This window comes from Syngnathoides biaculeatus, chromosome 14 (assembly GCF_019802595.1).
Source record: "Syngnathoides biaculeatus isolate LvHL_M chromosome 14, ASM1980259v1, whole genome shotgun sequence".
Classification (NCBI taxonomy): domain Eukaryota; kingdom Metazoa; phylum Chordata; class Actinopteri; order Syngnathiformes; family Syngnathidae; genus Syngnathoides; species Syngnathoides biaculeatus.
This window is the reverse complement of record NC_084653.1, coordinates 5379388-5406824: the sequence shown is the minus strand read 5'-3', so window position 1 is coordinate 5406824 and position 27437 is coordinate 5379388. Positions and strand designations below refer to the sequence as shown.

General features: G+C 44.6%; 2 protein-coding genes across 3 annotated transcripts in view; both read right to left on the bottom strand.

Annotated features, from left to right (window-relative positions):
* Positions 1 to 20264, bottom strand: part of kalrna (kalirin RhoGEF kinase a) — a 242497-nt gene extending 222233 nt beyond the window's left edge. For both annotated transcript variants that reach the window (XM_061842645.1, XM_061842646.1), the window contains exon 1: positions 19992 to 20264. In XM_061842645.1, coding sequence (XP_061698629.1) covers positions 19992 to 20058 — 67 coding nt within the window. In that variant the 5' untranslated portion in view covers positions 20059 to 20264. The remainder of the gene's footprint in view (positions 1 to 19991) is intronic.
* A 904-nt stretch (positions 20265 to 21168) lies between these two features.
* LOC133512585 (uncharacterized) lies at positions 21169 to 22741 on the bottom strand. Its single transcript, XM_061842357.1, has 2 exons — positions 22459 to 22741; positions 21169 to 22302 (listed from the first exon to the last, which is right to left on the bottom strand). Exons 1-2 carry the CDS (start codon positions 22511 to 22513, stop codon positions 21341 to 21343), a joined length of 1017 nt encoding a protein of 338 aa, XP_061698341.1. The 5' UTR covers positions 22514 to 22741; the 3' UTR covers positions 21169 to 21340.
* Positions 22742 to 27437: the final 4696 nt, after the last annotated feature.

Sequence of the window (27437 nt, the reverse complement as noted above, 5' to 3'; positions counted from 1 at the left end):
AAAGAGGTAAGACAGGCTCTCGATGGACAGGAGGAGGTCCCAGAAGACTGGACTACTACAGCCAAGGTGATCATAGAGACAGGCAGGAAAGTACTTGTTGTGTCGTCTGGTAGGAAAGGGGAGAAGGAGACCTGGCGGCGGAACCCCAAAATACAGGAAGTCATACAAGGAAAAAGATTAGCGAAGAAGTGGGACACTGAGAGGACTGAGGAGAGGAGAAATGAATTCATTGAAATGCGATGTAGGGCAAAGTTCGTATTGGCGAAGGCTAAACATGAGGTATATGACAACATGTACACCTGATTGGACACGAAAGAAGGAGGAAATGATCCCTACAGGTTGGCCAGACAGAGGGATAGAGATGGGAAGGATGTGCAGCAGGTATGGGTGATTAAGGATAGAGATGGAAATGTGTTGACTGGTGCCAGTAGTGTGCTGAATAGATGGAAAGAATACTTTCAGAAGTTGATGAATGAAGAAAATGAGAGAGAAGGAAGAGTAGAAGAGGCAAGTGTGAAGGACCAGGAAGTGGCAATGATTAGGAAGGGGGAAGTTCGAAAGGCAGTACAAAGGATGAAAAATGGAAAGGCAGTTGGTCCTGATGACATACCGGTAGAGGTATGGAAGCAATTTGGAGAGATGGCTGTGGAGCTTTTGACCAACTTATTTAACAGAATACTAGCGGGCGAGAAGATGCCTGAAAGATGGAGGAAAAGTGTGAGTTCCCATTTTTAAGAACAAAGGGGACTTGCAGAGCTGTGGCAACTACAGAGGAATAAAGTTGATGAGCCACACACTGAAGTTATGGGAAAGAGTAGTGGAGGGTAGACTCAGGTCAGAAATCAGTACCTGCGAGCAAATACAGGACATGTATGAGGGCAGCAGAACAGTGGTGTGGTGTGCCGTAGGTCTGACAGAAGAATTTAAGGTGGGACTGCATCAGGCATCAGATCTGAGCCCCTTCCTGTTTGCTGTGGTAATGGATAGGCTGACAGATGAGGTTAGACTGGAATCCCCTTGGACCATGATGCTCGTAGATGATATTGTGATATGCAGTGAAAGCAGGGAGCATGCAGAGGAACAATTCGAAAGATGGAGACATGCACTGGAAAGGAGAGGAATGAAGATTAGCCGAAGTAAAACAGATTATATGAGCGTGAATGAGAACGGTGGAGGGGGAAGAGTGAGGCTACAGGGAGAAGAGATAGCGAGGGTGGACGACTTCAAATACATGGGGTCAGCAATCCAGAGTAATGGTGAGTGTGGTAAAGAAGTGAAGAAACGGGTCCAAGCAGGTTGGAACACCTGGCAGAAGGTCTCTGGTGTGTTATGTGACAGAAGAGTCTCTGCTAGGGTGAAGGGCAAAGTTCTAAGGCAAAACAGTTGTGAGGCCAACCATGATGTAAGATTAGAGACGGTGGCACTGAAGAGACAACAGGACGCAGAACTTGAGGTCGCAGAAATGAAGATGTTGAGGTTCTCACTCAGAGTGAGCAGATCGGATAGGATTAGAAATTAGATAATTAGAGGCACAGCCAAAATTGGATGTTTTGGAGACAAGGTTCGAGAGAGCAGACTTCGATGGTCTGGACATGCCGGGGGGCAAGAGAGTGAGAATATTGGAAGAAGGGTGCTGAGGATGGAGCTGCCAGGAAAAAGAGGAAGAGGAAGACCAAAGAAAAGGTTGATGGTTGTTGTGAGGGAAGACACGAGGACAGTGGGTGTTCGAGAGGAAGATGCACGAGATAGGCTTAGATGGAAAAAGATGACACGCTGTGGTGACCCCTAACAGGACAAGCCAAAAGGAAAAGAAGAAGAAGAACATTAAATGTGAATGTGATAGAAATTCATAGGGGATGCAACCATTGTGGTGTGTGTGTGCAGTCTGCATGTGAGTACTGCAGTACTGGTGTGTCATTGTGCATTTTAAACCAATCAATTTTCATTCATTTTCAAAAAGTTGCTGGTAGAATGAAGGAAGGAATTAATCAGATGGTGCCAGTTCAACACTGCTTCTATCTATCCATTCATCCATCATCCAAGATGCTTATCCTCACAGGGGTCACAGGAGAGCTGGAGGCTATCCCAGTTAACTTCGGACAAAAGGCAGACTTCACTATCAGTTTGTCGCCAGTCAGTCGCACGGCAGATATCGACACAATCATTGAGCGGGAATTAATCTCAAACTGCCCGCACCAAAGTCGGGCGTGTGTATTACCACACCATCAGTGAGTGCTTCTATCTATCGCCTTCTCTTGTGTGTCTTTGCGTTGTCATGTAGCTCGCAATTTTTTTACATTTTTTTTTCATTTCTCTTTCACCCTGCATTGGATTCAGAATGAAAGCACAGTCAACGTGAGCCAACACACACAAGCAAAGGAACATATGTAATTGAGCAGACAGAACTCGGTTGGATGTAGCATATTAATAGAACACAGCAAGCCTGAGTGGAAACATTAATCCAGGATATGAGCAGGTCGAAAAGGGCTCAATTATGTTGTGATCTTCGAGGTATTCTGGCAATGTCGGCTCACCGTTTGATGCTTTAATTTCGCTTCATCCAAAATTCATTAAAGAATCAAAAGGCAGTCTTTCTTCCCCTCTACATGACCATGCTACAACAATCCTGGAAACTCGTCTAACTAAAGTTTGCAACGAAGCTCATCTTCAGGGAATAGTCAATTCTTTCTATTAATATTCTATTCCATCCAATCATTTACTTAGCCACTTATCCTCATAACGGTCGCGGGAGTGCTGGAGCCAATCCCATCTCTCATCAGGCAGGAGGCAGCGTACACTCTGAACTGGGTACCAGCCAATAGCAGGGCAGATAAAGACAGACAACAGTTGCACTCACAATCACACCTAGAGGCAATTTAGAGTGTCCAATGAATGCCTGTTTTGGGGATGTGCGAGAAAATTGAACTGCCCGGAGAAAACCCATGTAGCCACGGGAGCGCAAGCAAACTCCACACAGGCGGAGCCGGTATTGGAACCCAGGTCCTCAGAACTCTGAGGCTAACGCTTCCCCACCATGCCTCCATTCTCCATTCTATAATATTTTTTTAATTACAGAAATGTAGTCTGTACTTTCTTGAAAAGTAAGAATGAATGTTCTTTCGGCAACGCGCAAAATTCAGACTTTCATCAGAACATCTCAAGAGTGAAGAAAATAAGTGTTTAAACAGTGTGTGATTTCGCAAATTGTCCCACTTTGAAATCATGGAGTCGTCTGAAATTTTCATTTTAGGTGCAAGCACAGTGATCGGCATAATCTAAATTTTAAAAAATCTATCCATCCATCCATTTTCTTAGCCGCTGATCTTCACAAGGGTCGCGAGGAGTGGTGGAGCCAATCCTAGCTGTCAATGGGGAGGAGGCAGAGTACACCCTGAACTGGTTGCCAGCCAATTGCAAGGCACATCGAGACAAACAGCCGCGCTCACAATCACACCTCGGGGTAAGTTAGTGTGTACAATTATTGTTGCATGTTTTAGGGATGTGGGAGGAAACCGGAGTGCCTGAAGAAAACCCACATTTCCACGGGAAGAAGATGCAAACTCCACACAGGCGGGTACGGGATTGAACCCGGGACCTCAGAACTGAAAGACCAACGCTTTACTATCTGATCCACAATGCCGTCTTGAAAAAATCCTGAAATCACAATGGATGATTTTCTGTACCACTTCTTCTCATCACTAGGGTCGCAGGCATCCTGAAACCTATCCCAGCTGATTCTGGCCGAGCGGTAGTAGTACACCCTGAACTAGTCGCCATTCAATTGCAGGGCACACATAAAGAAAAAAGCAGTCGCACTTACATTTACACGTACAATTTAGAGTGTTCAACTAATTTATTATGCATGTTTTGGAATGTGGGAAGAAACCAGAATACCTTACAAAACACGAAGCAGGCACAAGAAATACATGCAAACTTCACACAGCCGAGGCAAGATTTGAATCTGGGGCCTCAGAAGTGTGAGGCAGATGTGCTAACTAGTTGCTGATCGTGCCAGTAATGAACCAGTCAATCAATATAAACTAATCTGGTGTATATTTCAGAATTTAAAATACAGATCAGCATGGGGGAGGGGTGAGGGCTGTGAACCCATCAAGTATGACTGACAACAATGACAGTACGACGATGTACAGTAATGAAGTCTTCTGTAAGTTTAGTAAGCCAGTTGCGAGTAGCTGCAGACAATTTCAGGATGATTTCGACCATTTAGCATAGTAGTTTTTTTCCTGCATTTGTTTTTCCTACACTTGACCCTCACCCTATCCAAATTTGTGGCTGATTGTGTTGTGTTTCTCTCTCAAAAACTGAATAACTCTAGGAAGACTTGGCAATTTTGGAACAGAGAAACATGCTGTACAGATTATTTCGATGTAACCAATCAAGATGTATTCATTATCATTTGCTGCTCCAATGCTCTTCCTCCTCATGCCAACAATTATACTTCAGACTTCCTCGTCATTTGGTGACATGGAGTTCCATGGAACATAACACTCATTGACAAACCACAAAATGTTTCAATACTGTATTTTCCACAAACCAACCAATCCTTTCCTGGACAATTCAGAAGACTCCAGAAAAGATGAAGCTCTAAAGGTCAAATACAGTACAATCAATGATAAGTTTATTATTTGTAATTCTTGCGTGGGCACAATACCTACAACATTAGAATGTCATGTCAAGTTTATAGTTTAGGTTTATTGATTGGTTCTTTGTTACTTTGCATGTTCTTGGTGGTTACTTTAAGTTGTCTATAAAAAAAATAAGTCCTATTATTTTGGGATTCCTCGACTCCTACCTTGCATTCCTGCATTTAGTTCCTGCACAACTTGCTGTGCTTGAAATAATCTGTAATTTACAGAATACACAAAAAGTGTCAGAAATAGCCATATCAATTGTCAATGGACAGGTTTCCAATTACGCCATCTTGTGTGTCATGGAGGTCAAAGAACACAGGTGATAGGTGAAGCATGAAGTTTTTTTCTATCGTTAATTCATCCTATTGGTCTAAGGGAGGTGGTGACATCATTGGAAACCTATGCATTCATAGAATTTCAACATCCTTCTAAGATGTGACCTTGAGTGTGAGTTGGACTCTTAATATGTTGAGAGAGGTTAAAGGTGTTGACTATAGCAGATAGTTCTCCAGATATTTTTGTCCATGCTATTGTCGACATACATTTTATAGTCTCCTGTTGTGACAAAATAGTTATAATTTGTACAAATAACTGACAGCATTTCTGAAAAATCATCCGAATATCTTCTATTGTACCTTGGAGACCCATAAATAAAAACAATGACCTTTGGGCCACCTTTAACTAAAAAAAACACAGATATTTATAAGAGCTAAAATCATCCAGTATAATTTCTTTGCATTGAAATAATAACTTAAAATTAACAGCAATAACACTGCCTTTTTTCACTTTTGGTCATGAAAATGGGACAAGAGGTAGGACCCAAATTCAGGTGCCCGAGGCAGTGACATGATTTCGAGGGTGGATTAATTGGAGGTAGAGGCCATACATGGGAAGGCAGTCCAACAAAGACAAAGGCACAAAAACAAAAGGCAATGTCCAAAAACATGAAAAACGTAACTATAATACAAAACAAGGGTAAACTATACTTGGCTACAGTGCGACAGGAACGCTGGAATGTGGCAACAAGGCAAATACAAGAAACTCGTACTGCACGATACTCACACAGTCTCATACAACAAACTGGCGACCAGTAACACAACACATCCATCCATTTTCTTACCCACTTATCCTCACAAGGGTCATGGGGAGTGCTGGAGCCTATCCCAGCTCTCAACGGGAAGGAGGTGGGGTACACCCTGAACTGGTTGCCAGCCAATCACAGGGCAAATAGAGACAAACAATCACACTCATAATCACACTTGGGAGCAATTTAGAGTGTCCAATTAATGTTGGATGGTTTTGGGATGTGGGAGGAAACCGGAGTGCCCGGAGAAAACCGACACCGGAATGGGGAAAGCATGCAAATGCCACACAGGCAGGACTGGGGTTGAACCCGCGACCTCAGAACTGTGAGGCTAACGCTTTCCAGCTGATCCATTGTGACCTGGAGTGTTATGTGACATAATTTCTCGTGTATAATGCGCAGAATTTAAAAAAAATATTTTCAAAATGTGCGCCACTAACCTGAGATTTCTGACCTGCTTGCAGGAGTTTGCCATTTTACAATCGTTTGTTGCTACTGTACCAAACAAAAAGGAAGTGTGCATGAGTGTGTTTTAACTTAAATTAAGACAAAAACGACGACGACGACGACAAGGGCTGCAGCCGCATTTAAAAGAAAAGTGTCATCACTCACATCACCAGAGATGGAGGAAGAGTATGGCGTCAGGTCGCAATCAAAACAAGGAGAGCTCAAACCACGCAGAAATGAGCGTAATTACCACATTTGAAAAAAAAATGGGAGTGGGCACATAATTAAAATACTCACTTTTTTTAATCAGCCCATTACGCTCGCTTCGATGTAGTTTGACCTCTCGTTGTTTTGATAGTGACCTGATGCGATAGAAGACCTGCCACAAATTGTAGCCAAACGGAGGGCAAGAGGCTGCACAATTAGCACTGTGGAGTTTCATCTCAAAGTGCTGACAATAATGAGGAACCAAGGGAACCAAGACTCTTGGGGTTCAAAAAATGTCTCCTCACAAACGCCATGGATGGCAGGGAGGATTACATGCTTGGATCACTGTTCATGATACAATGCAGGAGGCACCAGAACTTGACCAGGTCCTCAATGATGAGTTCCACATCAATGCACCAAAGATAGCTACTATGGATCTTTTTCAGACTGGAGATGAGTCACATACTTCTTTTGAAGGCTGGGCTATCCATCCATCCATCCACCCATCCATTCATCCATCCATCCATCCATCCATCCATCCATCCATTTTCTACTGCTTCTCCGGGTTGTGTCACGGGGAAGTGGGTTCAGCAGGGATACCCATACTTCCCTTTGCCCGGCCACTTCTTCGAGCTCTTCCGGAGGGATCCCGAGGCGTTCGCAGGCCAGCCGAGAGACGTAGTCTCTCCAGCATGTGCTGGGTCTTTCCCGAGGTGTCTTTCTGGTGGGACATGGTTCGCCTTTCGACTTCTTCACCACAATGGACCGGTACAAAGTCCGTATCACTGCAGACACTGTACCAATCCATTTGTCGAGCTCCCATTCAATTCTTCCCTCACTCGTGAACAAGACCCCAAGATACTTGAACTCTTCCACTTGGGGCAGCATCTCATCCCCGACCCGGAGAGGGCACGCCACCCTTTTCCGACTGAGGACCATGGTCTCTGATTTGGAGGTGCTGATTCTCATCACAGAAGCTTCACACTCGGCTGCGAACCGTTCCAGTGAGTGATGGAGATCACGGCTTGATGAAGCCGACAGAACCACACTGCCCTCAATGCGGACCAAACTCTGACAGTGGTCGTACAGGGACCGAACAGCCCGTATCATGGGCCTCAGTACCCCATACTCCCAAAGATTCCACTACAAGACTCCCGAGGGACACAGTTCAACGCCTTCTCCAAGTCCACAAAACACAAGTAGACTGGTTGGGCGAACTCCCGTGCACCCTCGAGGATCCTGCCGAGGTTGTAGAGGTGTTCCACTGTTCCACGGCCAGGACGAATACCACATTGCTCCTCCTGGATCTGAGATTCGACTTCCCGACGGACCCTCCTTTCCAGCCCCCCTGAATAGACCTTACAAGGGAGGCTGAGGAGTGTGATACCCCTACAGTGGGAACACACCCTTCGGTCCCCCTTCTTAAAAACGGGGACCACCACCCCACTCCGCCAATCCAGAGGCACTGCCCCCGATGTCCAGGCAATGTTGCAGAGGTATGTCAATCAGGACAGCCCCACAACATCCAGAGCCTTGAGGAACTCTGGGCGGATCTCATCCACCCCCGGGGCCCTGCCACCAAGGAGCTTTTTAACCACCTCGGTGACCTCAACCCCAGAGATAAAAGATCCCGCCTCAGAGAACCCAGACTCAGCTTCCTCATGGGAAGGCGTGTTGATGGAATTGAGGTCTTCAAAGTATTCTCCCCACCGATTCACAACATCCTGGGTTGAGGTCAGCAGTACACCATCCCCACTGTACACAGTGTTGACGGTACACTGCTTCCCCCTCCTGCAACGCAGGATGGTGGACCAGATTTTCGTCAAAGCCATCCTGAAGTCGTTCTCCTTGGCCTCACCGAACTCCTCCCACGCCCAGGTTTTAGCCTCAGTAAACCAACGAAGCTGCATTCCGCTTGGCCAGCCAGTACCGATCAGCTGCCTAGGGAGTCCCGCAGGCTAAAAAATGCCATTTGTACTTTGTCTGGTCCCTCACCTCGGACCTTTTTGCCATCAGTGACCCTACCAGGGGCATGAAGCTCCAGACAACTTAGCTCCTAGGATGATCGGGACACAGAAACCCCTCCACCATGATAAGGTGACGGCTCAAGGAGGGGAAGGCTGGGCCAAGGATGTGTAATATAGCGGATAAACTGCTCTATGCACAAACATTTTATACACAAAAACTTTATGCACAAATATTTAATGCAAAAAATGTTTATGCACAAAGTTTAAGGTAAACAAAGTTAAATAGTCTGTTTATTTAAGACTGCAGTCCGTGTTATCAACAGTATTATAAAATATTATGCCATCATTGAGCATTTATTTTAGTTGGTTAAGGGATTCTGTTCTGACAGGGACTAGGACAAGCGTGTCCTGTGGCCTGTCCTGAGATATATATTACCACTACATCAGCAGATGCACAAACATTATTATTAATGATTGTTGTACTGACAATCTTTTGAAAAACAGTACAAATACAAACAATAAAAGTACAAACCTAGCAAAATAGAAATACAGGTCATTCCTACTATTTTGAGCATATGGATATCAGCAAATTGGTCGTGCACATTATACATTGGTCAAAGGGTTTTTAGGTGAACTTCGGGGTGTGCATTATCCTTCAGGACACATTACACACGAGAAATTATGGTAGTTCTTTTTGTATAATAACTTTTAGTGAGGACACAGTAAACAGTCATATTCCAGCATTTTCTGTTTCGCTCTTCGGAATTTGTGACAAATGAATGTATGTTTCAACAGAGTGTACATGGGGAGCAGAGATCAGCATTATTGAAGGGATACATATACACAACAATTTGTTTTGCTTAAACTATCCTTCCATTAATTTTTTTGCCGATTATCCTCACGAGGGTCGCGGGGATTGCTGGAGCCTATCGCAGCTGTCAATGGGCAGGAGGCAGGGTAAACCCTGAACTGTTTGCCAGCCAAGCGCAGGGCACATGGAGACAAACAGCTGCACTCACAATCACATCTAGGGGCAATTTAGAGTGGCCCATTAATGTTGCATGTTTTTGGGATGTGGAAGGAAACTGAGGTGCCCGGAGAAAACCAATGCAGGCACGGGGAGAAACTTGACACAGGCGGGACCAGGATCGAACCTGTGTCTTCAGAAATGTGTGGCCAACGCTATACCAGCTGATCCATCGTGCTGCCTTGCTTAAACTAATGCACTCAAATATAGAAATCATAATGTATATGTTAACAGCTTACTCCAAAATATCAATGACTTAAAACAAATGCATAGTATTGAGAATGTGGTCATGACGAGAGGTTATTTTAACTTCATGTTTGGCTGGAATGTTGCTTAGTAAAACAGTAGCTATAGATGAGGGACAAGAAATGGGTGCTGGTTTTCTCACATTATGTATATGTTATCCTGTATTTTTTAACATCACAAGAAAATCACAATGTCTTTTGTTTTTTATATCGTGCTGCCCTAGTCACCAGCCAATCACAGGATATAAAAAAACATGGTCACACTCACATCTATGCACAACGAAAGACTCCTCAATCAACCTAACATTTATTCTATTGGAATATATGTGTGCGGAAGTCAAAGTACGTCAAGGAAACCCATGCAAGAGCAGAGATCAGAAGCAAACTCCACACAGGAAGGTAACTTAATTTAATTTAAAATCCTGATTTTATTTATTTTGTACTAGAGGGGAGACTTGATCGTGTGATCCTTTCAACTCCCGAGATGTTCTCCAAAATAAAAGCATAAAAGCATCCTGGGACACAGGTATTACACACACACACACACACACCTGCTCACAACTGTTTATAACATCAGGATCTATTAGCTAGCCCGGGTAACCAGCTAGTAACACACACAATCCCTTGTGCACACAAACACACTAGACTTCTTTGTGATCGATTACATTGAAAACAGATGCTCATTACACTAACGCACACAGTCCCCTCGCACATACCATATGGCTGCATGTGTGTGTGGAGAGGAGGAAGCTTTTATGGAAAGAGAGGAGACAAAGAGAAGAAGGGGGGGAGAGGCAGGGGAAAGGAAGTCCTTTCTTTGTATTTATCTATTTAACACGCTCACTCGTCCCCCAGTGGGTAATAAGTGCTAATCCACACAAGAAGCACTTGTTTCTGCTTGACACTTACATACACACACACACACACACACGCACACACTACTTCACACCCTTTTGCAAGTGGGTGTGAAGATGGGAGACAAAGGGATAGATGGAGGGAGGGATTCCCTGCTTTCTTGTCAGCACCATCGCATTGTTTGTGATGGCAGAATACAGATACACGCATACACACACACACACAAAAATCACAGTTCAGTAGGACATCCCTGTGAGTGTCCCTGCCATGACTCAGGAAACAGGGCGGTGGCCAGCTGGTGCACACTCTGACCCTGAACATGTGACAGGAAGTGATTGGATCATATGGCTTAAACCAGGACTGAAGATGCATTAATGCTGCCTGTAAAAGCTGCCATTTTTTCTCTAAATGGTAGTGACAAGAAATAAGGGGTGGGGTGGTGGAACAGCAAAACACCTCTGTAACATTTGTTTTCACAAGTAGTATCAGTAATGTAACAGAGGCAGGACGACACCTTTTACAGTCTGGAGACGCTGACATTTTACTATTTCCCATCTGTGTCACTGTCGCCATAGAAGAACGTCACTGACGCGAGTGAGCTTCTAAAGAGGTGATTTTGTAATATTCCATCCGTTCGTCTTCTGAACCACTTATTCTAACTAAGGTTGTGGGCATGCAGGAGCCTATCCCAGCATCTTTGGGCGCGAGGCGGGGTACACACTGAACTGTTCTCCAGCCAATCGCAAGGCAATGTAATACTGTACAGGGAATGTCAGAGCTGTAAAACAGGCAGGGGATGCTGCCAATAGGATCATTTATGCTGCTTGTATAAGATGACATTTATCCGCTGTTACATACTGTTTAACCCTCTGTTGACCCATGTTGCATTTTTGCACATGGTACATTAGGGCCCTTTTCCAGTTTACCGACTTGGCATTTGCCATTATTGACAATTTCAGATAATCTGGAACCCGGTTTGGTTAACAGAGGGATAAATGGCACTTTGAAGTCATCTCAACAATATTCTGCTTTCTGATGTAGGGGGGCACCTGTGTACACTGATTTGGAAAAGCAGCATTTGACCACTTTTTCCCAAAATATAAATAAGTTAGTATTATCCATATAAATTGCACAAATGAGAAATGTTCCGCGTTTTGCTCACCCTGCCCATACAGAACAGAGATGCAGTTGACAAAGTTGACCTGTGCTTTAATCAGAGGTATTTCCAGCATATTTTACACTGTCTACAGAACTGTTATAGTTCTTCTTGTGCGTGGGTGTTGCTGTTCTCTAGAAAGGGTACTGTAATGTCATGCAATATTCCTTCGTCAGAGGTCATACCAAAGAGCAACTGGACAGTGCCTGTATCTTTTTAAACTGTCTGTAGAAACTGCCATTTTTCTACCTTTCTACTGTGCCGCTCTTCTGTATAAACAGCACCAAAACTTAATAATTTTCAATCTACTTTTGACAAGCAACCTTGGCAAGAATCATATTGATTTTAAATATTACCCATATCAAGCAGCTCAAAATATCTCTTCCTGTCACGACGAGGCTCGAGGGCGGACCCAAATGCACGACTCCAGAGGCAAGCAGGTAGAGTACAAAAGCCTTTATTCAGTCCGAGGTCTATGATCAGCAAGTCAGTCCGTAAGAGCAGCAGTAGCAGAAGAGGCAGGCTTACTTGGATGGTGCGGGGACAGGCGAGGGTCGGTGCACGGCAGGTCAGGTATACAGGAGAACGTTCAAAGCAGGCAGAAGTATCGAGGGAGTCAGGCTTACGGGGTGAGTCGGAGAACAGGCGAAGGTCGGTACACACAGGTTGTCGATCAGGAATACGAGAGTGCTGGAACGGGACATGAAGCTCAACGATCTGGCGGCGGACTAGTTGTCCCCCGTGTCCTATAAGTACCGGGTGTACTCAGCCCAAACCAGGGTGCAGGTGTGTGCAAACTAATTGGCTGACCACACCCAGCCTGGGGAGGATGCCAGGAGCATGACACTTCCGCTAGTTTCCTTGGCATGTTCAGAATTGGCGCAGTATGCGTTGTGCAGTTATCACACTAATACCATCGTTATACACAGCCATCGACTGGAATGCATAGAAATGCATGATAACCAACAGGGATTGTTAAGATGAAATCACTACATTATGCATTAACTAGCAGATGATACATGTGAATATTAAGCTACATGGAGAATAGACATAAAAGTTGAGTCATAGTCAAGTATACAGCACATTTTCACCTAATCTAACTCAAACGGCCAGTACAGCTAACCCAAATATTAGTATAGAGGTACTAAGTCTACGACTCTGACACAATGACATTTATGTTGTATACGTGTTTGTACAATAATGGGGATTTTACCAATGTACAGGTTTCTGACAGACGAAACAGCGTCCTTTTACGTTGGAACAGAACTTTATATCCTAAATAGAGTGGAATGTTTAACAGTGAATGCCTAAGACAACAACTGGAAATAAAACAAAAGAAAAAAAACTCTGCTACATTGAACATCGCTACTACAGTAATAAAATCTTTCAATGTGTTGATAATTTATGTCCTGAAAAGAATATTTGATAATGATTATTTCACAGTGACACTGGAGTGTTTTGCTGTTTCTACCAAAACAGTGCTTTCACTGCTTTTTAAACCTTAGCTCAGCATCACTTGAAAGGCTAAGGATCAGCAGACAGGACTACAGATCACCCTCATCATTAACTTAAATAGATAAATACACAAAGACAGGGAGAGTGAGAGAGAGACACACAAATGAGAGGATATGAATTTTCATAGTTTTAATTTTTAACTTAAATTCAATTTCACAGAAATAAAACTTAAATTAAAGCGATATTAGTAGTCCACAGGTCTCAAACTGGTGGGATAGGGTTCAGATTCAGATCTTTTTATGTGGTTCATGAAAGGAACTCATGTGCGTCGTCTACAGGTTTCTCATCCATCCATCCATCCATCTATCCATCTATCCATTTTCTTAGCCGCTTATCCTCACAAGGGTTGTGGGAGTGGTGGAGCCTATCCCAGCTGTCAACGGGCAGGAGGCAGGGTATACCCTGAACTGGTTGCCAGCCAATTGCAGGGCACATAGAGACAACAGTCACACTTACGATCACACCTTGGGGCAAATTAGAGTGTCCAATTAATGTTGCATGGTTTTTTGAGATGTGGGAGGAAACCGGAGTGCCCGGAGAAAACCCACGCAAGCAGGCACGGGGAGAACATGCAAAGTCCACACAGGCAGGTCGGGGATTGAATCCGGGACCTCAGAACTGTGCGGCCAATGCTTTCCAGGCAAACCACCATGCTGCCATGTTTCTTACAGAAATATCAAAATTGTCAATTGTTTTCACTTGGAATAACATTTAAATATTACAAGCATTTGATTTTTGCCAATCCCCCTTTTAAAAGAAATAAAATAATCACTGTTTTTCTAGGTTTCTGATTTCAAAACAGTTATTCATCACTTGTTGCATAAATTATATGTGACATATATTTGGGTGGGATGGTGAAAGCCTCGCCACCGGCCTCGCTTGTCTAGCGTTTGCAAGTTCTCCCAGTGCCAGTATGAGTTTTCCCAGTTTACTGGGGTTCCATCCCACATTCCAGAAACATGCACAATAGGTTAATTGAAGACTCTAAAAGTTGTCCGTACATATGAATGAAAGTGTGCATGGTTGTTTGTTCATTTGTGCCCTGTAATTGCCTGGCAATGAGTTCAGGGTGTAACACGCTACCTGGCCACACTTAAATGTGGCCCGTGACAAAAATTAGTTCGACATTCCTTGCCTGGTGGGCAAAGTTATTACATTTGCAAAGAACCCAGCCAATAAAGTAATAACCAGGCAATAACATAGGTTATTAAGTAATGGGCCAAAAGTTATGACATTTAGGTACCAAACCTTTACTACGTTATTAGTCAGTTATTACATGATGTTCTGAGCCGTTATTATGTTATTATGTTATGGCCTTTTCAAAATTCTGTTGGTCATACAGTACAATGAACAGTGCCTAACCTTCCAAATTTTATACACTTAAAAAAACAATTGATGTTAGAAATGCACTAAAAATGTGCATATAATGTCAATTAAGATTTTATGATGATTCATACAGATACAAACATACAGATTACTTCTGCTTCCATTCATTTCTATGAAGAAAATACCTTCAAACTCATTATTGTATGAATCTAATCAATTGCTGACAAGCTCTCATTTATATGTGTGCAAACAAAAGTCTTTGTTACATGCTCGAATACATTTATATGAACTCCATAATGGATTAAGTTGATCCAACAAATTGGATGCTGCAGCACCAGTTGAGAGTCTGATTAGTAATATGAACCCTCCTCCAACCTTCCTCCAAATAAATCACATCATTAGACATTCCCTCCCCCATCTGCTTCAAATTGAAGGTTCATCTGTCTGAAAGCTGGGGGAAAGTAATGTGCTTTATATGTGTTTGAATTCAAAGTCAATGAACTGATTACCGGTTACTCGGCCGTGTAACATCTCTGCTCACCCCCCCCCCCCCCACACACACACACACCCACACACACACACACACAAACACACGCACGCACACACACGCACACACACACACACACACAACCACTTTCAGGCCCACGTCAATGTCATTCTGGAAGTCCAGCCATCCATTATCTGAGCTGCTTATCCTCATAAGGTCGGGGGAGTGCGGGGGCCTCTCCCAAATGGAGGTGGTGTACACCCTGAAATGGCTGCCAGCCAATCATAGAGCACATACAAACAAAAATGTCCTGTCTTAACTTATGTTCCATAGTCAAGTCCGAGTTCATCGTTTGTCGCCTAGTCATCAGACCTCGCGTCTCGTATTTGGATCCTGCTTTTACTTAGCGTTTCTGTACCTCTGCCTTCTTGGACTGCTTACACCGTGTATGTCCTCAGCTTTGAATAAAACTATGCCTAACATCATGTCCTCGTCTTGGAGTCCTGCATTTGGGTCCAGCACCGCACCGCAGGTTCGTGACAGCCACTTCATTCTGGATGTGTCCAGCCAAAACAAAAGGTGGCCTGGCTAGACATGCTGTTTAAACATGGCTTTATCAAGCTGGTTTTGTGTGCTATAAAGTATAAAATAGACTTCCCTAAACTGTTGGAAGCAATGATATCGCTCAAAATATTTTGTAAAGATAAAGAATTTGGAATTGAAAGGAGATGACGCAGTTTTCAAACTGCTTGCAATTTTTGAATGGAGTCTCCTCCACCAACAACCCTGTCCTTGCCCCTGCGTGTATCTGCTTAAAGATGTGCTCAGAGCTAACTAGACTTGGAAACAAAAAAAAACATCACAGAAGAGACTGGTTCGTCACCCTTGCCTGGCCACCTCAGAGTGCTGCTCAGGAAGCCAGGAGCCTGTACCACTACATCATCAGTGACTCACAATTTTAACTTGTCTAGCATTTTTTAAAAACTAAAAACAATTTTTCAGGGCTCTAGCCCAACTTCATTAACTAATTACATTATCCAGATAGCATTGATAAGGTTGGGGCAAAGAGTTCTTTTCATTTTAAAGTGTCATTTGCAGCCAACTATGATGGGACGCGTGTCGTTCAACATAAATCAAGAACTACACTTATGTAATACAAATATGGATCATCTCCTCTAGTTTATGGATAACATATGATAGACTAAATCCCGTAATCGTTGAAATGCACAATCCGAGGTGATTTTAAGAGTGGTGACATCATCTCAGTTCAGGCTACAAGATGATACTCAGCAGGATGACGCACCCCCACCATCGTTGGCCTTGTCCAAAAGGTCGACAAACATTACTAGCCAATCAGTGGACAACCTGGCGCTTCTGTTGCCCTTGTGACTGTTGGTAACCCCATAAATAATACAAACCAACAAAACGTGTTGGATTTCAAGCTGAAGACAAATTTTATGCAAAGAGCTGAAGATAATCGTGTTCTTTGCCTTTTAGTAACAGTACACAGAAATCTTCATCCATTCAAAAAAACAAGTGAGTCATCATTTGTAAAAAAAAACCAACAACAAGAAGGTATTGATATGCGACCATATTGGAATTAGCATCTGGCATCTGCTAAAGAGCATGCATGTAGATATACAGGTGTGTGTCTGTCTGTTTGTGGGTGTGCATGTGTGTGTGTGTGCGTGTCAGAGAGAGAGAGATTTCCTGTCTCCGACTGATAATTATAGCTTCTTTTTATAAAATGGCTGATTAACATTAATCCAGCATTTCTTCTCCTTGTGTGCATACTTAATATGCGCATGCACTCACAATCAACTCCTATTGTGCTGTTTTGCAATTGGTACTCATTCATCAGCAAATGTGACTCATTTGCATATATTTAATTTTTTCTGAATATGGAAAAGAAATCCCAGAGAAAAAATTGAAATAGGTCAAATCTGGAGTCAATCGATCATCATAATAAAACCTTTATTTATCACACAAAGTGTTTATGGAGCATTTTGATATTTATCATAACTCTGATAGCAATAAGGTTTCTTTTCAAAATAAGTGCAACAAATAAAGCCCCAAAAATCGAAAGCAAAACCGAACCAAAGTTAATTCTTGCTTGGATGTGGGATTCATGACAGCGGCTATATTTTCAAAGTTTTCTGCAAACTCAGAAGGATGATTTGCTGCAAAATTTTGGTCATTTATGAAAAATACAACTTGAAGGCGATTTGACTTTGGAAGTTGGATTTTGCAAAAATGAGTTTCCACAACATTCCGGAGCAGGTTAGCTTCACCAAAACAAATCTTCAACTAATTAAAAAAAAGTAATTCACAGTTGGTTATATTCAAGTTATCTACTTTGTTCTTCAATAATGGGATTGTGATTGAATGAGAGAATATGATTATTTATTCAAGGACTTCTTCTCGAAGGTAGTATTGTGATGTGATCTCAAGAGCACAACAACAAGATGCGAATGTCCCACAAGTTACAGATGTAGGTTTACAGGGTCACAACCCTGACTTTCTGTTCATTTTTGTGAAAAATTAATAACAGCTTGACTGTAAGAGTTTAACTAGTAGAAAACTATCAACCATCTTACAACATACAGCACCTTTAATCAACTATAACCACACCCATTCCATTCCATTTTCCAGGCCGCTTATCCTGAAGGGTCGCAGGAGCACTGGAGCCTTTCCCAGCCAACTTCGGGGAAAAGGAGGATGACACCCAAAACTGGTTGCCAGTCACTCGCAGGGCACATGTCAACACCATCACTGACCAGGAATCAATCGCATGTTGCCTGCACCAAAGTCAGGCGTGTGTACCACTACACCACCAGTGACTTTTTTCAACTACAGTGTAACCAATTCAACGCAATTTTTTTTTAATCTTTCACTCTTCTGCCATGAGTTTCTTGATCAGTTATCTTTAACACTATAAATTAAACCCAGGGGCAATTTCAGGTTGTTGAAGGGACTGAGTGACTGCAAGAAACCTTTGCCACCGCTAATGCGATCTCGCAAGAGTCTCAAGGTGAGAGACACAGCGCTGCTGAAAAGACATTATTAAACCTGACAGATTCAAGACGCAGAGCGCATCCATTAGGGTGTCAAAGGGGCTGAGATGCATTGCAGATTAACAATAGACAGCTAACCTACCCGGGAACTGGAAGGAAATGGATATACGTATGCCTTGTTAACGAGCTTTGTGCGGCTGAATGCGCAAACGGAGAAGTGACGAGGCATTTCACTGTTTGTAAAATGTTCTTATTAAGAAGACAAGTAAAGAGTAAAGTAAAGAGGTATTTTACATAATCATGTTTTTAACTCAAAACTAGGATTGGGCATTGTTAGAATGTGAGCGATTCAGGTTCTTCATTTCGATTCCAGTTCCAAACGATTCTTGATTTAAATTCTTTCATGTGGCTGGTTAAAGAAGTAAACATTTATTTTCTTAGCAGCCTGCAGCATGGACAAAATTACCAATTGACTTGGAGTTCTTTACAAACAGTATAACTAACAAACCTATGTACCAAATGTGTGGAAAACTAACCCAATTGACTTCATATTTATTCATTAATGTTGCCTTGTCTAGCCTTGTTAATATCATTGTCTTTTCATGGGTGTTATAGTGAACCTTGGTGTTTTTCAAAACAGTCAAGCCTAATTCACAGTTTCATGAAGAACACAATTTATGTTGCTGTTTATTGTGTCTCTGAACAATTACAGCTGAAATAGAAAAATCCAACACAAATGAATCTGCTCTTGCGTCTGTACATGTACTGTAAATCTTTGACATATCAGCGAATATATCCATGCTTTTAACTTGATCAAACTGTATTGTCGTGGCAACTTGGTCTGCAGCTTGTAGTAGTTTGATAAAGAGCATCAATTGACATGCTCAAGAAGAACGAGAGCCTCTGCTCTCTAAAGCAAGACAAGTCACAAAACAAGACTTTACCTTGCAATTCGTCAGGGGTGGAGAGTTAAGCTCTTTTAATACCTCCTATGAACATTAAATTAGTCCATTTTCCAATTTGTAAAATCCATCCATCCATTTTCTGACCATCTTATCTATCACAGCTATCTTCGAGCAAGAGGCGGGGTAAAGCCTGAATTGGTTGCCAGCCAATCGCAGGGCACACAAAAACAAACACCCATTTGCACTATCATTCACACCTACGGTTTTTATTTTTTCGGGGAAACCGGAGGGCCCAGATAAAAACCACAAAGACACACAGGCGGGGCCAGGATTTGAACCCCAGTCCTCAGAACTGTGAGGCAAACGGACTAACAAGTCATGCACCATCCCTCCAATTTATGAAATATTACAAAAATTATTTAAAATACCCTTAAACAGTTTCCATTAATTTCTCTCTCAGTACTTGACGACCAGTTCCAACTGATCAACAAAACCAATCGATCCCCAAGCCCATCGATTGATTAACACTCCAAAGTTCCAAGAAAGAAAAACGTTGATGACGCTTTTTCACTTTGATGCCATCATATGTGCACACAGTCACGTGACATATCCGTAAACACTCGACACAGACGAAAGGCTCGTGCGCGCGCGTGCACGCAACCCAGTCTGCAAAGGCTTGAACATCATTGAGATAACGTCATTGTGTTGCACATTAGCGAGCAACACATTTCCTGGCGTCTTGCAGCAGCTGATTCAAGAATGCGAGTCTCCTCGTTTACTTGACGCATACGCGTGAAAGCGCACGCGCACACAAACACGCACACACATACATACACACACACACACGTATATATATATATATATATATATATATATATATATACACACACACACACACACACACATATACATACACACACCCGCACGCAAAAGTGCACACCCAGCTAAAAGACACTGGGGACGAGATATTAAAATCTGCACAAGGACACCGGGCTGATGAACAGCAGCAGCCCACAAACGAGCTTCCCTCGTCACATTGGAAACAGGCGTTGATGTCCCATATCCCACTTTGGTATAATTTCCTCGCCTACCCTTCACTCCTACCTGTTTTGAAGAAGGCATCAGTGTCGGTGTCGCTGAGCGCCTCCTCGGCCGCTTCTCCCGGGTTCATGCTGGATTCCGGTTCGACACAACCCCACCGAGAAATGAGTCCACACAAAAGACAGGCGCGGGGTTACCAAAACCCAAATATCCAGTCGGTGTTGGTCGTCACATGTCCGCGGTCCACTTTAGGCGGCCTCCATCCCGCTCCCGGTTGGCTTTCTGTCACCTTGTCCGTTTGTTCGGAGCCTGAAGGCTGGCGGCGCTCCTTCTCTATTGTTCCCTGTGCAACCACCCCGCTGCTCCGCCAGGGTCTCTCTGCCTCCCCTCCCTCCTTCCAGCCGCCCGCCTTCTCCTTCCCTCCACCCCTGCCTCCCTCAATTCAAACCTTTATTAGCGTTATACTGTACTTTATGCATCGGTTAACGCGTGTAGTTCAATCTTCACTGCTGACACAGAGATTGAGTATAAAGGGATTCTTGGTAAGATTACTTCAGAAACGGAGTTGGTCACTATTACAAGTTACTATTACATACTACAATTATATATACATATATATATATATATATATATATATATATATATATAACTATATATATAGTAGTGTAACTATTTCAGTTGTGTTCTCAACTAATATATCTTACTACATGTGATAACGTGTTTATTATTTCTCTTAATTTTGAATGAATGCAAGTCACTGATGGTAGACATGCCTGACTTTGGTGCAGGCTGCATGGGACCAATTCCTCAATGATGGTGCTGATATTTATGCCCTGCAACTGACTGGCGAGCAGTTCAGGGGGTTGACAGCCTTCAGCACGATGTTCGCTGGGACAGGCACTGGGACTCCTGCAACCCTTGTGAGGATGAGCATCTTGGAAAAGGGAATGGAATGAATGAATGCATCAACAGCACCCTTGAATGTTCCTCTAAAAAGTCTATTTTAACACAAGATGATATTTCGGAGTTAACCACATATTTGTTTTCACACAAATACATTGACAACAAAATGTCATGAAATGGAATAAAAATGTCACGACCCATCAGTACGGAGCAGGACCCAAATGCAGGACTCTGGAGACGCAGAGGCAGTTTGGGAAAAGTGTTTATTCGTTCCAAGTTCGGGGATCAGGCAGACAGTCAAGTAGAGCAGCGGTAACTAAGACGTCAGGCGTAGAGAGCAGGTCTGCGGGCTAGCAGGGGTCGTTACACGTGGCATGGGTGGCGACGATGTGGCCAAGCCAGACCGTCAATTGGGTCCAATATATACAGGGGGTAATCACTGTCGATGAGGCGCAAGTGTGCGCCTCCTTATCAGTGCAGCTGTGCGGGGACCCCCTGCCCCCCCCCTCCTAAACCCTAGTCTGTCTGGTGCAAGCAAAAAAGCAAGGCGTCCGGCTGGACAGATCAGGAGGATGATCTGGACGCCAAGCACCAGGGTCCCCACGGGGTGATTTGGATGGACGTCCTCGAGGAGGAATCCAACGGCAAAGCAGGAACCAGACAAAAGGATGCAACTGCTCCGGACGAAGGCCTCCCAAGACGACGCGGTTGCGAAACGACCGGGTATCGGTCGCCACCGAGGCTTCATCATGAAGTGGGTGGGGATCAGTCGCTGCCGAGGCTCGGTCATGAAGCGGTTGGGAACCATCAGGAGTGAGGAGGACGACGAAGAAAATGATCAAAGCCATGACCGCCATGATCACAATCATAGCATTCCAGATGCCCTTCCAGTTTCGGGAGTGGGGGGGGGGGGCATCTGAACTCCCCAGCTCCTGTCGCCGTCGAGACAGGGGGGTGGGACGACCGTGTGCCATTCGCGGTCGGAGCAGAAGCGTGGGACGGCCGCGGACCGGTCGCCGTCGGAGCAGAAGTGTGTGACGACCGCGGACTGATTGCCGTCGAAGCAGAAGCGCGGGGCGGCCAGGGACCTCTCGCCGCTGAGACAGGGGCGGGGGAAGGCTGCAGGCCGGTCGCTGCCGATACTTGAACGAAGGCGACTGTGATGTCATCGGCGTCTGCTGGACAGGAACGTGAGGATGCCTACGAGCCATCGCCACCTCGTGGACTGGAACGTGAGGCGGCTGCAGAACCATCGCTACCTCCTGGACAAGAACGTGAGGCGGCTGCAGACCCATCAGAACCTCCTGGACAGGAACATGAGGCGGCTGCGGAGCCCTCGCCACCTCCTGGACAGGAACGTGAGGCAGCTGCGGAGCGCTCGCCACCTCCTGTACAGGAACGTGAGGCGGCTGCGGAGCCCTCGCCACTTCCTGGACGGGAACGTGAGGCAGCTGGAGAACCATCGCCACCTCTGAAAATCAAAGTCCAAAAGAAAATAAGGTGGTGGGCGGGTTGTGGTCGGGACGTAATCATGACACACATGCAGTGCGTGTGACACGGAAGAAGGGGATGGCATCATGGAGCCTACCCGGATAGGACAGGCTTGGTCCTTCGGCAGTCGGTTTACCTCGTGTCTTTCCTGCTGGGTCCTGTGTTGGCCAGATTGTTCTGTCACGACCCATTGGTACGGAGGAGGACCCAAATGCAGGACTCCGGAGATGCAGAGGCAGTTTGGGAAAAGTGTTTATTCGTTCCAAGGTCGGGGATCTGGCAGACAGTCGAGTAGAGCAGCGGTAACTAAGATGTCAGGAGTAGAGAGCAGGTCCGCAGACAAGCAGGTCGGAGGAAAGGCGGAGGTCGGTACACCAGGGTTCACGATCAGGAATGCGGGAGTGCGGGAATGAGGCATGGGTGACGATGATCTGGCCAAGCCAGACCGTGGACTGGGACCAATATATACAGGGGTTAATCACTGCCGATGAGGTGCAGGTGTACGCCTCCTAATCAGTGCAGCTGTGCAGGGACACGCACAGCCAGGGCTGGACCGGCAGGACCCTGACAAAAATGTTTGTTGCTATATATACAGTACATAGATCCATACATCCTGCACATAGTTGTAAACTGCAGTGCATTTCGGACATGGGACTTCAGTGGAGGTTTCCAAATCCATAACTTCATCTCACGACTATCACATTACAAAACAATATACAAAAATGCAATATAACTATGTATGTCATTACAGAGAGAGAGAGAGAGAGACAGAGAAAGAGAGAGAGGTGTGGCGGGGGTCATTACATGTCTACAATTCTGACTAAAACAAGAAATAAAAGTACAAACGTCGACACTACAATATACCAGCTCTGATAAGATATGTTGTACTCATCAAAGATGCATATTATTTATAGAAAAATTCCATAATCCTGTCCTACTTCTATCCTCGTGTTTGGTCATCAGAGCTTCCCATAGCTTACAGTAACAACAAGCAAGTTCTTTCTACTCTACAAATTAAGCGAATACTGTAAACCCGTTTCTGGGTTGAAACAAGACCACCAGAGTTACAAGAGTTCCTGGTGAGTTGGAGCACACCCATGGTACCTCTGGTCGAGAGGTGAGGTACACCATGAACTGGTCGCCATTCAATGGTAAGACTGGTTTTGTAAATTTCATAATCCATCGCACTATGGTGGATTTGTGAGTAGCCTGGGTGCGCCACTTTGTGTGTATCTACTTTACTCACTACCAGCCAAACGGCTCCTCTCATTCGCTTGAAATGTGGCACACTCACAGTCTCGCATGGATACTTTTCTGTGTAGGAGAGGACTCTTCCACCTTCTCCCTGTTGACTTCATAGCAGACCCTCCTCTCCAGCACTCCTGAACAGACCTTCCCGGGGAGGCTGAGAAAAATGATCCCCCTGGAGCTGGAACACACCCTGGGGTCCCCCTTCATAAAAATGCACATATAACCCAGTTTGTCAACCAAAGGTATTGTCCCCGATGTTCATGTGATGTTGCAGTCGTGTCAATTAGGACAGCCTCACAACATTTGGAGCCGTTCGGAACTCCAGCTGAATATCATCTACCTTACGGGAATTGCCACTAAGGAGTTTTTTACCACCTCGGTGACCTCACCACCTCAGAGACCCCAGACTCTCTTTCCTCATGGGAAGGTGTGTCAGGGGAATTAAAGATGTCTTCGAAGTATCCTCCTTACAGTCTCACAACATCAGGAGTCAAGGTCAGCAGCGCCCCATTCCCACTATACATAGTGTTGATGGTGCACTGCCTCCTCTTCCTGAGACGCCAGAAGGTGAACAACAATTTCCTTGAAGCTGTGTCGCAGTCTCTCTCAGTGGCCTCACTGAACTCATCCCTTAAATGTCCAGGTCCATAAAGCCAGCTTCCATAGCCGTGAGTCAGATTGCCAAAGTCCGTGCCTGAGGCCATCACCCAGCTCACACTGCACCCGACCCCTTTGGCGCCTCCCACAGGTGGTGAGCCCATGGGTTTCTCTTTTTAATTGAGTGAATGGAAAGCATCCACACAAACACGGTATGAAGTTAAATTGTTTATTATTCACATCTGATTACTAAGAGTCAAGAGATTTGTTCAAAATAAAGCTTTCTTATTTTTGGCTTCATACTGAGTGTCCATCATTAAAATAGAAATAAAATAATACAGAACACATTAAATCAATGCTTAATATAAATCACTCACAGTCATTCCCAAAATTTTTGCTTAATGTTTGTCAAGCATTCTAAATTACGTTAAAGCTAAGATTCTATTTATACTATATATATGATAACATCTCAATTTTAAAAGGTCTACCAACAAATTTACAATGTATATAGGGATGTTAGTTATGAAAATTACATAAAATACTATTCACTTCAATGTCTATACAAAAAAAATGAGTGGAGAACATGTCATGCGCAAAGATGCGGAAGTCTCACTCGACATCCCAGTGGTAACCATATTGCCTGCTACGTCATTATACAGCTCTCACACTGGGACAGTTGTCATTGAGTAGACGCCGTGCCACCTGCTATGGGAGACGAACAACAGAGATTTTTGGATTTTTTCGATGCCCCTTCTGACACGGAAGCTCTTTTCGAAGAAGAGAACACTTCACAGTCCAGTGAAGTGACCAGGGCAATATTACCCTATCGTTTTGAGCCATATTTAAATGATATGTGGCTCACTTCTAATTAACAACAGAGTCCCCGACAGTATGTATGACTGTATGTAGCGTACTCGGGTGGACCCATGAAGTAACTGGCCGGTGGGGGGGAAGAGCTCCTTTCTCCACCTGCACGCGGCCGAACCACCTCCCCGCCCGATGCACCTCGGCGGTGGCGATGAACAACGCTGCTGTCGAGCAACGACAACACACATCGACACATTGAGTACCCCTGACTTACGTACTCTATTAAGTTATTATGATGCGGATCTTTTGTTACTTCTGAGAGCTATTTTTTTTTTAATAGCTCTATATACACCTACCTGTCATTTGGAACCAACGAAGCTCTCGTCCTTTGCACCTGTGCACGACGAACCGGGTCTTTTGGAAATGTGTGTAGAGTGAATCCATCGTCTCGAGTGTTCGACCAATATCCAGCAATACAACGAGACAGCATATTGGCTAACACGCAGGAAAAAACAGCTACTTTACCGGTAAAGTTTTACCGTTTTTTTTACCAGTTTTACCAGTTTATACCGGTTTATGGTACAAACACACGAATGTGGACGTCTGGAAAAAACGTCACTTCCTGCTTCTCCTCCAAAATGAATGCCTCAAGAGGATTTTCATGGCGGAAGATACAAAAATCCATATACGATAACTTCATTACGTGTGGTGAAAAAACGGATGGGTCCATTACAGCAGCCTTTTTTTTATTAATAAAAAAATACTAAAAATCATGCCATATGTGTTGGTAGACCTTTAAATGGAGTTATTAACTGGTGGCAGATGTGTGCTGACTCTCATTTCTATGAGTCTAAATGGGAGTATTTACTTCTGAACACAGTCACATCATCAATTACAAGAGCATGTGTGTATTTATGCAAAAATATTATATCAGTTGTTTTGTTTTGACTCCCCTCTCCCCATGATTTTTTTTTTAAAGTAAAAAAAAGGCGGCACTGTAAATTGTTGCCCTCAAAGTTCTGACGTCAAGTGTTCAATCCTGGCCTCGCCTGTGTGGAGTTTGCATGTTTCCCCGTGTCTCCGTGGGTTTTCTCCGGCACTCCGGTTTCCTCCCACATACCAAAAACATGCACCATTAATTGGACACTATAAATTGCAGCTTACAAGATTCCAAATGTAGCGGGAGGCTTCTCGCCGACAGCCAGATGCATTGTCCAACTTTATAGGTCGGAGTCCTCAACCTGTTGTGGTCCGCTGCGGCCTTGTAGGTGTGCCCCATACGTAGGAGGATTCGTCTGGCTAGGTCCCAGGTCTGCTTACACCGCCTTACCACGGCCAATGCCGACAGAATCGGTGAGTCAGTGTCTAGAGATGAGAAGAGAGAGGGAGGGTAGCCATGCACCACATGGAAGGGCAACATACATGTCGAAGCCGAGGGAAGGGAGATTGGGAGTATTCCACCTAGCCGAGCTGCTGACTCCATTAGGCGGGGTTGCAGGAGGCTAGGCAAAAGACATCGATTTCCATATCCTGATCAACCCTTTTGTCTGGCCATTGGACTCTGGGTGCTGACCCGAGGACAGACCCGCCGTGGCCCCAATAAGCAAGCAAAACTCTCTCCAAAATCATGAAACGAACTGGGGTCCCCTGTCCGACACCACGTCGGTTGACAAGCCATGGTACTGGAACACTTTGTCCAAAAGAAGCTCGGCGGTCTGCTTGGCGGAGGGGATTCTTGGCAACGTGATGAAGTGAACCATTTTTGAGAAGCGATCCACTATTGAAAACACAGCGGTGTGACCTTGTGAAGGTGGAAGAATGGTCATGAAATCAAGGGAGATGTGGGACCATGGGCGTTGAGGAACGGGCAGTGGATGAAGCTCTCCCGTGGGCCGTCACCAGGAGGGTTTGTTGGCAGTGCAACCTTGGCACGCATTGACATATTCTCGTACGTCTTTTTTGATGTTCGGCCACCAAAAACGCTGTTCAATCACCGAACCCGTCTTGGCCATGCCCGGGACACACAGTGCGGTTTGTGTGGGCCCAGTCAATCACCTTCCCCCTCAGATAAGCGCTTCTTTCACTTGGACCTTGATCTCCCAAGTGAAGGTCGACATGAAGCAGGGGTCTGGAAGAATCAGAGCGGGATCTGGTTGGTGCCTCTCCCCCTCGTATATGCATGACAGCGCTTCGAGTTTCACATTTTTGGACACCGGCCGGTAGGACATAGTGAAGCGAAACCTAGTGAAAAGGGGCACCTCGCTTGGCCTGCGTTCAGCCTCTTGGCGGTTTCTAGATATTCAAGGTTTTTATGGTCTGTCATCACTAGGAAAGGGACCTGATTCCCCTCCAACCAGTGTCTCCACCCCGCCATGGCTGTCTTGACGGCAAGCAACTCCCGGTCTCCGATATCATAGTTCTACCGGAGTCAGCCTCTTGGAGAAGAAAGCGCAGGGGTGT

What these genes read in the sequence shown, in the direction of transcription:
- LOC133512585 (XM_061842357.1), bottom strand. Translation starts at nt 22,513, where the DNA reads ATGGGTCGTGACAGAACAATCTGGCCAACACAGGACCCAGCAGGAAAG. An exon ending in CCCAGCAGGAAAGACACGAG is followed by an intron (nt 22,303 to 22,458) that starts GTAAACCGACTG and finishes TTTGATTTTCAG; the next exon opens with AGGTGGCGATGGTTCTCCAG.